At 37.4% G+C, this 14,328-nt stretch overlaps 1 protein-coding gene across 2 annotated transcripts; it reads right to left on the reverse strand.

The window, feature by feature from the left end:
* Window positions 1-1,540: 1,540 nt before the first annotated feature.
* rmnd5b (required for meiotic nuclear division 5 homolog B) lies at window positions 1,541-13,916 on the reverse strand. Of its 2 annotated transcripts, XR_014031378.1 has the most exons (11): window positions 13,790-13,916; window positions 12,774-12,952; window positions 10,629-10,771; window positions 10,001-10,138; window positions 9,742-9,842; window positions 8,188-8,354; window positions 7,780-7,945; window positions 6,884-6,986; window positions 4,976-5,130; window positions 3,162-3,414; window positions 2,733-2,970 (listed from the first exon to the last, which is right to left on the reverse strand). XR_014031378.1 is itself a non-coding variant. In XM_081382958.1 (10 exons), the coding sequence occupies exons 2-10, from the start codon at window positions 12,910-12,912 to the stop codon at window positions 3,351-3,353; spliced, it is 1,176 nt and encodes a 391-aa protein (XP_081239084.1). In that variant the 5' UTR covers window positions 12,913-12,952; window positions 13,790-13,892; the 3' UTR covers window positions 1,541-3,350. The 2 variants fall into 2 exon arrangements, 1 of the variants encoding a protein (XP_081239084.1); XM_081382958.1 differs by having other exon boundaries at window positions 1,541-3,414; window positions 13,790-13,892.
* Window positions 13,917-14,328: the final 412 nt, after the last annotated feature.

Below are 14,328 nucleotides of genomic sequence, written 5' to 3' on the forward strand. Positions count from 1 at the left end.
AGAACTCACGTAAGACCAAATTCATCTATCGCGCTTCCGGCTTCCCATATATGGACAGCCCACTTACGTGCAAAATGATTGACAGGCAGAAAACGCCTTCTGAGTGGCAAAAAATAAGAATTTCATATTTTATTTTAGGTAGGCTACTAGGTCTACTATTCTGCGTGATATCTCAGGACAGGTATCTCCATATGATAAGAAATTAGCCAAAAAAAAATTTTTATTAAACAAACATGTAGGGGCAGTTGTGGGAATCCATGTGAGCCAGCCCAGCTCTCAGAGGAAGAATGTGACACAGCCTTGCACACCTGCACATCAGATCCAGCTTTTACCGAGAGGAATTTTGTGCTTCGTGGATCAGAATGGGCCATTGTCAATCGGACAATAAGGAGTCTGTCTATTCTGTCTTCAGGTAGAGACTTAAGTTGCTCCTTCACTGGTATTAAAAGTGTGAGAAAAGCAACAGGGCTGAGTTTAAAAACAAGCTTTTGAGAAAAAAAAATAAAAATAAACATGGAACTTATTTTCAAAAAAGGAAAAAATACTGCTTTTATCTCATCTATATTCATAGCTTTGCCCCCTAGGGTTCATTATCTTCTTAAGCTCTCTTTTTTATGCACCATGACCAGATTTAAGAACCACTGCTTAAAGGCGAGAACCTGTAATTTTTTTTATAAAGGTTTGTGAGAGTTAGATCCTTAATGGGAAAAACATAAACTTTGCTGTACGTTATTGTCACAATTTCAAAGGAAGTTTTTAACAGATTGTCAACTTTTTTATTACAACAAAGATTAAGCTTTAATAGTATAAAAAGAATCTAAACAACTTCTGCAAGTCTTTTTTTTTTTTTTCATAAATCCCAGTAAATATCCTTCTGGCCATTGTGACTGTAGGATGTCTTGACATGGTGAGCCCTTATAGCATCTCCAGTGAACTGAGGTTTCCCTCTTGTGGGAGTAAAGGGTCAACATCTCATTTAAAACAGTTTGCTGGCTATTGTTTTCAAGTTTCAGTAAGGAAGTATTTTTATGCCCTTAATATCAACAAATAAATCAAAGCCAGTTTATAGTGAAGCAAAGAACATGTCATAAACCATTAACCTACAACAATTATGAACATACATTATGAACCGTTCATAACTGTTTTTAAAGAAGTCTTTTATGCTCACCAAGTCTGCATATTTGATCAGCAAAACAGTAATATTATGCAATATCACTGCCATTACTCCAGTTTTCAGTGTCACATGATTTTAATGGAAATCGTGATGCATTTTTTAAATATTCTTTGAAAAAGGAAAAAAGAACAGCATTTGTTTGAAATAGAAATCTTTGTCAACAATGTAAAAGTCTTTTATCCTATATAATCATTGCATTTGCATTATTGCATAATAATAGATAGTAAAAAAGATAAATGATTGCATAATAATATTCGGTATAATGATGGTTAAAAACTGCATCATGCTTCAGAGGACTAAAAGAAGACTGTAAAATGCATTCATTTATAAAACTTGTTTGTAGAGGCAGACAGAAAACTCAAAAGCTGAGTATAAATCTTTTTATTATTTAGATGCAAGTATAATAAACATACTGTACTGTTAGAAGATAAATATTTACAATAGTTGCCTTGCAGTAGTTAGTAGAGAAAGCAGAGTCATTTCTCAATCACTGAATGAAAACACTTCCTTAAACTCACAATACTCTGCTTTGATCTTACAAATTTCAGGGAGGTAATAAATGATTGTCTACTAAAAGAAATAACAGACAACGTTTATTATCAGCACGTCAGTGGCCACACAGCACTCACACACCTCTTAAAGGCTTTAAACAAGAGGACAGCCTTTGCCTTTACCAAAATAGAGGGGGGCGGGGGGGAATCAGACATCGTTTGCTGAAGAACATAGGTGTGCTGGTACATGCCCGACCTTCGAGAATGTCAAAGAGCTCTGGGAAAGGTTCTCTCTCTCTGATAGGTGACTGAGTCTCGGGTCTGGATCACATCTGTCAGAAAAGCTTGAGGTGGGCAGGGCTTTGAAATGTCATTTTCATTCAATCATTGTAAAAGAGCAATTTACAAACCACACATTCCGCTTCGGCATGCACATTTCCAGATATCGATCTCAAAGTGGAACGGGACAATTAGCAGTTGCATTGTGCTAAAGCCAGTGAGCATTTGATGAATATCCTGAGGGATACAATATTATTCAACGGTCTCCCTTCACCTATACGGATATAAACAGAGAACTTTACATTCAGGGATAATGCGAAACATCTGGAAAGTCTCATCTTTATGGGGGAACGTCAAAACACAGTCAGTCTACCATCAAATGTACATTAACGGGCATATAGTTTCATTACGTTATGCTGGCAAAGATTCAATCGCTAATGCAACTGTCTGCAGAGGATGCATTTCTCGAATCAGCGTGTGTGTTTGGATTATGTAAGCAGAGGAGCCCAAAGCTGTGAGAGCTAATGTAAGCCCAGTCCAATCTGTGTGTGTTTAAATACATTACATATGTAATTATACTAATGAAAAGTTATACCATCACAAATCACTGCTTTATATTTATTCAATTTAAAAAAAAAAAAAAAAACAGAGCAAGACACATAGCTTGGACAAAGAGGTTTCCTCTGACATCCGACCAGCGCAAGGAACAAGATCACAATCTGCACGCACAAATCCTCTGATCTCTGATGAATATTCACACTGATGCACTAATCAAAACGCCATTCACTCCAATTACAGCCTTTATTACATTGGGAAGAGAGACGTCATTTGCTTAGAATCAACAGGCACCCGTTCACCAATCCTTATTTTTATTCTGTCATTCTTAATATACATACTGAAAACCCATTTCAATCACGTACACGTGCAAAGAATCCCCGTTCATGAATTTAAATGTGATCTCAAAAGAGGAAACTGTGGATATTTTCTGGCAAGAAGTCACCCACACAGATGCATCACGCCCATTCGCTTAATAAAAGTCACAAAGAAAGAAAAAGAGAGGTGATATATCATGGAAACTTAAAAATACTCTGCAATTAAAACAAACGAAGAGGAAGCGAAATGCGCGCACACATACATACTCATAAAAGCCTGTTTATACTAGGCCATGTTAACAAATGAATGATCCGCACAATCTTTTCCTCGTTAGGTACACTTACTGACTCGGGTTCTACAGGTATGTTGCCATGGCCACCGGCCTCTGTCAACTAAAAGCTTTGGAGAGGGAGGTGGCGTCACGGGGGAGAAGCCGCCACAGAAGGCTCGTCATGCCAGTGAATGAGGATCATTCTAACCGCGGCTCCAAGAGGCCTTCAACACGTCATTCGGCTACGCTCCGAAAAAATACATCAGAAGAAGATCTGTTTGGCATCTGATGGATTCTGCTCCATAGGACAATATGGACATTTAAGCCTGGGAAGAGAGTTTAAGACATCGTCAGTGAGGAAAATAATACATTTATAACTGAAAACATTGAAGAACAACAATGAAATTGGTTCAAAAGGTGAAGTGTGATTAATAGCACCAAACAATGGATTGCTATGTGGTTGCTAATAGGTTCTCATGCTTGAATGTTCAGAAAACACCTTATTCTTCATATTTTTTACATTGTTGCCGCACCTCTCTTCCCAGTCTGTCACTAACACTGTTTAGTTCCTGTCTCTACAAAGTCCTTCCTCCCAAAAAGCGCAATGTGTTCAGATTAGTCAGCTGGACCAGCGTGTTGTAAGCTTCAAACGCGTTTCGTAAATGTTACTCCCCTTACCATAAAAGCGAGTTTCAACACACTACTAACGCAACTCAACCCTGCATCATCTCTTTGTTTTGCATTGCCTTGGGCGGGAATGATTGGAATGAGGAATATTGTGACGTGTACAATCCCGCAAGAAAACTCAATGGAGGCGTTTCAGGGAGTTCAGAAACAGTGTTTACTGATATAGAGAATAATTCGCTTAGGAGTGACTGTGTTTTGTGACTTTGCAGACCTTTTTCATGCTCAAACAGCAACATTACATACTAAAGAAAGTTGAAATGTAAGAAAAGCATAATAGGTCCTTATTAACATTGACTACGTTTACATGCAGCCAATAACCCGTTCAAAACCGGGATATTAGCAATAACCCGGTTGCGCACGGCCATGTAAACACAGACAAAAACCCGAATATGCTCATATCCCGGTTTTTAAAAACCCGGATATGATCCCTGGGGTACCCCTTTTCTAACCCGCATATGTGGTCATGTAAAGGTGTATCGGCATATCCCCATCAAAAGGAACATTGATTTGTGTTCTGCGCATGTTCTATTCGCAAGGAATCTTGGTCTTTTGAGTACAGACGGCGCATACAAAAACCCGCGTGCAGTATACCGGAAGTAAACAAGAAGTAGAGGTAAACATGGCGGGACGCAGCACAGCAACACACTTTTGGAGCGAGGAGGAAAGCGCAAACAAAGGCGATCGCTATCTGCCCCCAACTATTCATTATCTGCGTGCTGCTGCTGCTGTTATTGTTGTCTTTGGATACAGGAAGAAGAATCGGAAATGACGCATATTGCGTCTTAAGGTTGTCCGTACGTCCAGACGCTAACCGTGCGTCGCCGTTTACATCGGGATATTACCAATTGATTACAAATTCCATGTAATACAGGAGTAACTCTCTCTGCTCACGCATGTAAACGGGTTATTCCGAATGTTTCAGAAACCCAAATAGTGACCTTAACCCGACCATAACCCGATATTTGACAGCTTGTAAACGTAGTCATTAAAAGAATGACACACTTCATCTTTAAAAAGTGCAGAAAAGCTTAATCTGTCAATTACCGCTACTGCTGGTAGCAACAACTGCAGAGTGCAATTTTTAAATCATCAGGTATCAGGATTGGGGTCAGTTTGCCAGCACAGATTAAACTTTAAAAGTAAATGTAGAGTGAAGTACACTTCGTTTGTGTCTAGGTGATGCACAAGTCAGAGTCTTACTTTCCAGCATTGGTGAGTTTGTTAAGAGCGTCTCTGGATATGACATGTCCACAGATGAGCTTCATTGGTGGATTGCTCTCTGATGTCTGCTGCCTCAGGATAGGACAGGCAAACACAGAGTGATACCAGCACTTCTTCCCCAGGTCTATTTCAATCTAACACACACAAACAAACACAGAGAGCAGGGATGAATTGATAAAGCATTAATGTCTTTGAAATTACCACAATTATTCATTATTAATTAGCAGATGTATTCGCCAATCATTGGCCAAGCACATATCAGACATGGATATAATTAATTAATCCAGTTTATTTTATGTTTCAGTATTTTCTGTTTATAATAACTTAGAACAGTCTGAATAAGGAGATGAATAGAATGTGTTAATTTATCAATCTTAATTTTAGTAGTCCATTGGTTTAAATTTGTCTGCCATATACAAATGAATATCACTTTATTTTCCATATCTCAGCTGGTCATAAAAACATACTATAGAGATTATTTGATTTGATTTTATTGTGTAAATAATCATTTTAATAAATTATTTGTTTTGTATAATTAAAGGTTGTATCAGCGATTTCAGACCCAAACATAAATGATCACATTCATCTAATCTTTCCTAACGATCCGCTAGCTGCCCGCCCCATAAGCGGGCCGTCAAAAAAACGCGTCTCTGTAGGCAGCCTAGGCTCTGAGATCTGCACACAAAAACAATTGGTTTCACCAACCACTCAAAACCAAAATAAATAGTGTTCCAACCAATCACCGACAGGGGGAGGGTGTTGTGAGGTTGATAGACGCTGGCTTCTTCTTCAGCTCCGACTTCGTGTGCACGAGCGCAAAACCTCACAACACCCTCCCCCTGTCGGTGATTGGTTGGAACACTATTTATTTTGGTTTTGAGTGGTTGGTGAAACCAATTGTTTTTGTGTGCAGATCTCAGAGCCTAGGCTGCCTACAGAGACGCGTTTTTTGACGGCCCGCTTATGGGGCGGGCAGCTAGCGGATCGTTAGGAAAGACAGGGTTTCTGCAGGTTTCAGTAAGTCAAATTTAAGACCTTTTTAAGACATTTTAAGACCATAAAGATTGAAATTTAACACCTACACGACGCACTATCCAAGTTAGATAGATAGTTACCTCGGGATCATTAGAGTATCTATCTATCTATCTATCTAGAATTATCTGATGTGTGTGTGTGAGAGAGAGGGAGAGGTAGATATTTTTTAATAGAAAATTGTTCTTTTGCATATTATACTGTAAAAACACAATTATTGTTGATTTTAGTTGATCATAGTTGATCATAACTAGAAAGGAAATGATGGGATGATTAAAGTGACCAAAATGCGATATGTGAACGGCCTCTGGCGAGCTAACGTTAGCTCATATCAAGCCACGAGCTATTGGTAGCACGCGAGCGACGCGTTGGAGACCCCTGCTAGAGCTCCGCTTTGTAGGCTACAACTCGATACTTTTTTGCTACTTTGTAATAACTTTCTGCGCCAGCGTTTCTGGAAATGAACGAGGGTAAACACTTTTTTAGACCTGACTAAATGAAATTTAAGACCTAGGATGAAAATCTGGCCATTTTTTAAGACTTTTTAAGGCTTTAAATTTAAAGTTCAGAATTTTAGACTTTTTAAGACCCCGCGGAAACCCTGGAAAGATTAGATGAATGTGATCATTTATGTTTGGGCCTTTTTTGGGCCTGAAATCGCTGATACAACCTTTAATTATCAGGGTTTACAAAAACTGTTGGTATCAGTAAATCTTGTTCCAAGTCATTAGTGCATCCCTAATTATACTATAAACATTTCACATTACAATTCATACAATTCAAGTAAAATATTTAAAGACATTTAGACATTTAAAACCTTTAGATCAAACATTAAAGGTAAAGAGAAAGACTTACTGGCAGCTCATCCTTGTGTGTCCAAACACCGCTGCACTGTCTCTGTTCAATAACCTGTTTGATGTTCATGAGAACAGGCAGCGCCATACAGCCGGAAGCAAAACTGATGGAGAGTCAGAAAATCAAAACAGGATTTAGTAATAAAGCATACATAATTCATGCAAAGAAAAGCTTTTACTGTCAATACAAATAGCAAGTAATTGCCTAAAACAGAGTACGACTGTAAGTCGATAAATTTTAATCTAATTAATTACATGACGTGCCGAATTGCAATCGATCATATACATCAATATTTACAGAGAAAAGCCACCCATGGAGATAGATAAACTGCAAAAGTTTAAAAGTTTTACAAAAGATTTCCATTTCAAATAAATGCTGTACTTTCTTACTTTCATTTCAACAAACAAGAATATTAAACAGCACAACTGTTTTCAACATTGATAATTAGAAATGTTTCTTGAGCATCAAATCAGCATATTAGAATGATTTCTGAAGGATCGAGTGACACTAAAGACTGGAGTAATGATGCTGAAAATTACATTTTAAAATTTTAAATGCAGTAATTTTTCACACAAGAGACTTTCAAAAACAAAATCTTACCAATCCCAAACTTTTTAACATTATGTACATTATGCAGATGAGTAAAGCACTGAATAAACACTAAAAAAGTGGCCTTTCAAGTTAAACCTTTTTAACGTTAAACTTTTAAAAGCTTGCCTCAAGACCCTTGCGTTTTGTTCCATTCTATTGATCTCCATCTAAAACTTGTATAAAGACTTGAAGACATGAATGAATTCAGACGTTCTTCAGAAGGCTTGATATCCAAGTAATCATTGGTTAGGGCCTACGTTTAAAATCCTACACGATGAGGAGAGATTTAAGACTTTTGTTCTGACCTGACACTGAGTGGGGACTCCACAGAGAGTCCAAGCAGGGCGCAAGCATCCCGTGTGAAGATGTTACAGATCTCTGCCCACTGATCCGTCTCCAGCAGACTGCGGTACGGAGAGTTCTCGATCCCATGGCGGAGGTACACTAGACTACCCATTAAGATCTGAATATCTAGAGAGCACACACAAACAACGCTCAGATGTCATCTCAGACTTTGTTCATAACAATGAATCAGGTAGTGTAATACAGCTGTCAATTCATTAAGAACTTTAAAATGAACAAAATAACTGCTTCAAGTAATGACATTACTGGTAAAACAGCCTCAATTGTGATTTGGTTCCACCCACATGTTTACATAAAAGCCTTGTTGAGGTTAAAGTTTTTCATCAATTAAGGGCTGAACCTTTCCTCACCTCTCTGATGCTGTGAGGCAAACGGTTGGAAATGGCGTGCGTACTGTAAAGCTTCCTGCTGTTTGCTGATGCCCCCGTTGAGCAGGCTGATGAAATAGAGTCTGTGAAGCTTGAACTCAAGGGTGCTGTTCAGATCCAGCAGCCTCTGACGGTTTGTCACCGCCCACCTACCACAGCAATCATACAACCAAAATAACCATTAAACTACTAACCTGAAATATACAACAACAAACCAATCTTGTAAACCACACCCCATCCAATGCAATGTTCTGAAGGAATCCAGGGTATGAGAGGATGTGCATAGATAAACTACCATAAAAGTTTGGGGTCAGTATTTTATTAAAGGATAATTCCGGTATTTAACACTTTGAGTCTATTTTGTAGTTGGTTTTGGATGAACAAGAGTGGTGGACAAAGAAATTTTGACAATGGTTCCTGTCTCGACTTTTTGACTATTTTAGAATTGCCCATGACCGCTTTAGAATGGGAGTCTATGGCCATGCACGAACATGTCCTTAAAACAACCCTTAACGTTCGTTTTCAAAACTGTGCAACTCACCGAGTGGTTAGTGGTGTTCGTTGATGATTAAAAACAAATATATTGGCGCAATGTACGATTTCAGTCCGTTTATTTTTCTATGGTGGAACTATTTTTTCATATACCTCACAACCGCGTATAAACTTCCGATCGATATTTGAGTCTGAAGCGCAGTAATATCAATAGCAATGAGTAATAAGTAATAACGAGCAATGAGTCCTCCAACAGAAATCAATGGGATTTTACAAAATGCCAAATAAAACACGACAGAAACTGTATTTCGCTACGCTACTTGTTTTGGAACATCAACGAACACCACTAACCACTCGGTGAATTGCACAGTTTTGAAAACGAACGTTAAGGGTTGTTTTAAGGACATTTTTGTGCATGGCCATAGACTCCCATTCTAAAGCGGTCATGGGCAATTCTAAAATAGTCAAAAAGTCGAGACAGGAACAATTTTCAGAAATTTCTTTGTCCACCACTCTTGTTCATCCAAGACAAACTACAAAATAGACCGGAATTATCCTTTAACATATTGAAAGAAATCTCTCATGCTATCCAAGGCTGCATTTTTTTTTATAAAAAAAAAATTGAGTAAAACAGTAATATTGTGAAATAGTATAACTATTTAAAATAACTGTTTTAAAATGTAATTTATTCCTGTGATGGTAAATCTGAATTTGAAGCAGCCATTAGAAATCGTTCTAATCTGCTCAGTTGGTGCTGGTTTTATTATTATCAATGTTGAAAACAGTTGTGCTGCTTATTTTGTGGAAACCATGATGCCTTAGAAAAATATAAAAAATAAAAAGTTTAAAAGAACAGCATTTTTTTTTTAAACATAGATGTCTTTACTGTCACTTTTGACCAATTTAATGCATCCTTGCTGAAGTATTAATTTGTTAAAAAAAAAAATAATCTGTACTGACCCAAAACTTTTGAAATGTAGTGTACATGAGGATAAAATAAAAAGTAAAAGGGGGCAGTAGAAAACAGACAGACAGGACACATACTCTAAAGCTGGTCTGAGATCTTGTGTTCTTAAAGCCTCTAAAATGCGGTTGAGCTCCAGAAATGGCTGTTTCATGCTCATGTCGATTACTACACCAGACTCCTGTGAAGTCAGATTGAAACACTCAATGTCAATGCCAGGATCAAATTTTCAACAAAATACAAGCACTTATACATCCAGAAGTTAACAGAAATATGAAGTATAGCAATGTTTACAGAAACACACACTCATTTTTAGAATAATATAAAAGAAAATCACACCTGGCAGAGGTCCTCTGCAACGCTCAGCATGCCTTGTCGATACAGGTGCTCTACGATAGTTTCACTGAGGTATTTCTGCCTCTCTGGAGAGTCCCAGACATTCTCAGCTACAACTGCACTCACCTCCGCATCAAAGTTCTGGACAAGAGAACACAGCATTTAATACACATTTTCAATCACACATGGTAAATCATACTACAAGGCAAATTTCATTATCAATGTAGTACAGAATTTGAGCAGTTCTTTATTATTTTTAACAAAGAAAGTAGAAAGCAGTCAGAAACTACTGGGAAAAGAGAGGAGGAATGGGATTGGGAATGTCCAAAGCAGTAATATTTCAATAATTTAACAACATATTTTCATGTTCACGGTTCTCTCCTGCCAGATAATGGTCACATAAACAAATAAAATATTTATCCTTTTATTAGTAAGTGATTTATTTCAGCATTTTTATGGTTTAATTATTTATTAGCTTTCATCAATCAAGAACGACCTGCAGTTCCCTCACGAAACTCCTAGGGGTTCGCAAACCCCCGTTTGGGAAACCTCGACTTAGATAAACTGTTGAATGTGCTGTTAATATTGATGTAATTTAACAACATTAACAATTCAGATAGCAAACTCTTACTCTGTCAATCGCTTTTCCCACTTTCGACACACTGCCATGGATGTCCTTATGCCTTGAGGCGAGCATCTGCACAGTTTCTTTGATTTCCTTGCAGCACTGGGCCATTGTTTGATGGAGCACTGACAAATCCGCATCTTGTACACCTAGGAATGGAAGTTCAATGAAATATAGCAGCTAAGCGAACTTTGATCTAAACAGACATTTCTACTGTGACTCATCTATGTAACAGAGTTATGCTTATATAACCATCTACAAGCGTAAAGTGTGGGCTAGGAGGTTATTCAGCTAAACATTGCATGTTTGTTTGCACTGCAGGCTATTATTTATGCAGGCATCTAAAGTACACCTATTGTTCCTGACTTGATGTCACTGAATAGGCTTTTTTCAAAGCTGAAAAGGCACTTGGTTGACTTCCTCCTCCTCCTCCTCTTTAGACTTGTTTTCATATATAAGCACTGACATATGAATCACTCTCTCACAAGTTGATAACAGGCTATAACAGTACCACTGTACCACAAATTTACCAAAGTATGATAACATCATTTAGCAAATTTCAGTACGAATGTGGCACTATTCAGCGGATGAGGCATTGTAATTATTGTCTATCACGAATGAAAGGAGGAAGGAAATTAATGAAATACCATATTCTTCTACAAATTAACTTTTGTCCCTTGTCTTTATACATATGCACATATAGGTAACACTTTGTGTCCTTGTTACACGTTACATGTAGTTAACACAGTAATAACTATGAATTATGCATAATTACATGGGTAACACTTTACAATAAGGTTTCATTTGTTAACATTAGTTTATGTATTAACCAACAGGAACTAACCATGAGCAATACATTTGTTACTGTATTTGTTAACATTAGTTAATAAAATACAGATGTTCATTATTTGTTTATGTTACTTCACAGTGAATTAACTAATGTTAAAGTTACCCAGTAGTCAATCATTTTATCCCTTAAAATTACATATTTAAGCGTTTTTTTTTCAATGAAAGAAAATTCTTTATGCCTTAAAGTAGCTTGAATCCAACTCTACACCCTTGCTTCATTTAGTATACGCGGAACCATGAATATGCTAATTAGCCCCGCCTCCACTCACGCCAGCTCACAGATTCACTCGGCCAACTTACTGAGGTAAACGCTGCACAATGATATCGCTCTTTACAATGTCGGACACATAACAGTAATTAATATGATTAGCCTTTTGCTTGACTCTGTTATCAAACAGCTAATAATGTGTTGCTAATGTTACACAAACTATGTTCCCATTCGCCATCTCAGTCTGCCTTCTAACAATCATTTGAATAACTCAGAACGTCAGTGGAGAAAGGCATTTAGTTCATAATAACATCATAATATACTTCATACACCCGCTACATTACTAAATCTACCCGGATTTTCATATAAACAAAGAAATATACCGGGATAACCTGGCATCTTTTGAGACTCCCCTTCTAGTTCGCTGTTAATGTTTTACTAAAGCCCGCTGGCACGTTGATGTGATTAGTTGCAAGGTAGTTTGTGACGTCAGAAACACCAGCGATTTCAAACCTCGTCTTTTTTAAACTGCAGTTTAAGGAGAAAATAATCAGCAATGGCTCAGCATATTAAAAACACCACATATATTGACATATAAACAACATTAAAAACTTGATTTTGACCACAGGGGGACTTTAAACACAACTTTTGATTTTAATAAATGCATTAGTAAATGTTGAAGTTTTTAACATTTAGAAAGATTAATAAATGATGTAGAAGTGCAGTTCATTATTAGTTCATGTTAACTAATGTAGTTTAATAATGTTAACTGATGAAACCTTATTGTAAAGTGTTACCATTGCATGCAACCAACCCTAAATCAAACCCTAACCCTATAGCATGTACATGTAGTTTATTAAAATAACTCACTTCTACACTCTAACAAGGACATCTTACAATAAAGTGTAACTACACATATATTCTGATTGATATCTGACTGATGTCACATGTGTGTCATTCAAATGAATCTCCAAGAATTGATTTCATCAGTCACCAATAGCTGTTTTGTTGCCTAAGGTATAGATATCGAACTACCAGAGGCTCATATTGTACCAAAGCACAAACGATGGTGTCCAAGCAGACTCAGAGCTCACCGTAGGCAACCAATCGACTCCTCAGCTCACAGACGTTCCTCAGGAGTTCATCCAGCCGTTCTTCTGACTGATGCCCATACGTGACAAACCTGTGTAGCACCTTCTCGAGCTCCCGTTCCACACACGCACACTGCTCCATCAGCACAGCCGTAACAGCTTACACACACACACACAACGTCCTGCAAAACAACATCAAATAAAAGTCAACCTCAAAATACATAATACACACCTACCACATTAGGTGTCTACTAACACATATCTAGGTTGTCCGTTCCAGGAATTAGTTGAATAAAACACAAAATGCAATAACATAAATTTGTTAATCATCTGGTTCAGTTTGGTATGATGGAACTTAGGACTAATATATATGTATATATATATATATATATATATATATATATATATATATATATAGTATGACTGAGTGCTGATTAAATCAAGCCAATGGGTCAGTAAATGGATTCCAGGGAAGGCAAGATTGCCAAAAAAAATCAGACTGACACCTTGAGTAAAATATATATATATATATTTTTTTACATAGAATCTAGAGAATCTAGTACAAAAGCAATACTGTATCAATGCATAACTAAGCAATGATAAACAACAGTGAATTTCTCGGTTTAAAACAAATGTATAAAAAGCCTCTACCGGGGTCAGGGTTATGCAGCCCAAACACTGCATAATGATGAGCTAAAATAGCCAACATCTATCATTCTCAGTTTATTTCAACTGTTTGAGTAAGCCACTGCAATGGCATTTATGTCAACTTGAAGTAAACTGTGAAAATTTTGAAATTGTAGGTTGACATTAGATACTACAGAATCAAAACAATCAGTTAGCTTGTTAGCATAACCGGGACAACATCAAGCCATTGGAACGAGTCTAAAACTCGCAAATTCAACATATTCTTTGACGCTAACGATGGTATTTAAATCATGTCAGCCTAGTACTGACCTCGAACGAATTTTAGAAGGTTGTATCAAACGCGTAAATTAAATAATACATGATGTTCTTGCCTGTTTTGACACCACTTGACCAGCAGACGTCCCTGAAGCGAAGCAGTGGGTCTGTTCTTCTGGAGTGATGTGCGTGTTCGGCGCTCTGCTGCCACCCGCGGCCTGGAGGTGTAAATGGATTTACCTCAAAAGTAAGATCAACAAAGCACAAACACACTTTCGATACATGTGTACAAATCACAACTTTGGCCAGCTTGATGGTCTTGGATGGTTTCCCAGTCTTACTAGTTTAAAAGTTGTCTATAAAACCAGGCACCACACTGGAGACCTTTTAAAAGCAGCAAACTAGAAGGGTTTAGTGTAAAACAAACATATGAAGCTGTAATAAACAAATTTCTGAGAAAACATGCCTGTACCCAGGGACTTAAATGATCTAAACTTATGGGGGTACTAGTATAGAGGATTTTCACTGGACCTATTGCAAAATATTGTATCGTATAACAGCTCTTTACAACTGAGATGCAAGTTTTATTTATGGTATGCAGATGCTTGTTGGTCTTCAATAACATGCCAAGTTAAAAACAAGAGAAATGTCTAGG

Source organism: Scardinius erythrophthalmus (assembly GCF_964197995.2).
Source record: "Scardinius erythrophthalmus genome assembly, chromosome: 13".
Taxonomy (NCBI): Eukaryota; Metazoa; Chordata; class Actinopteri; order Cypriniformes; family Leuciscidae; genus Scardinius; species Scardinius erythrophthalmus.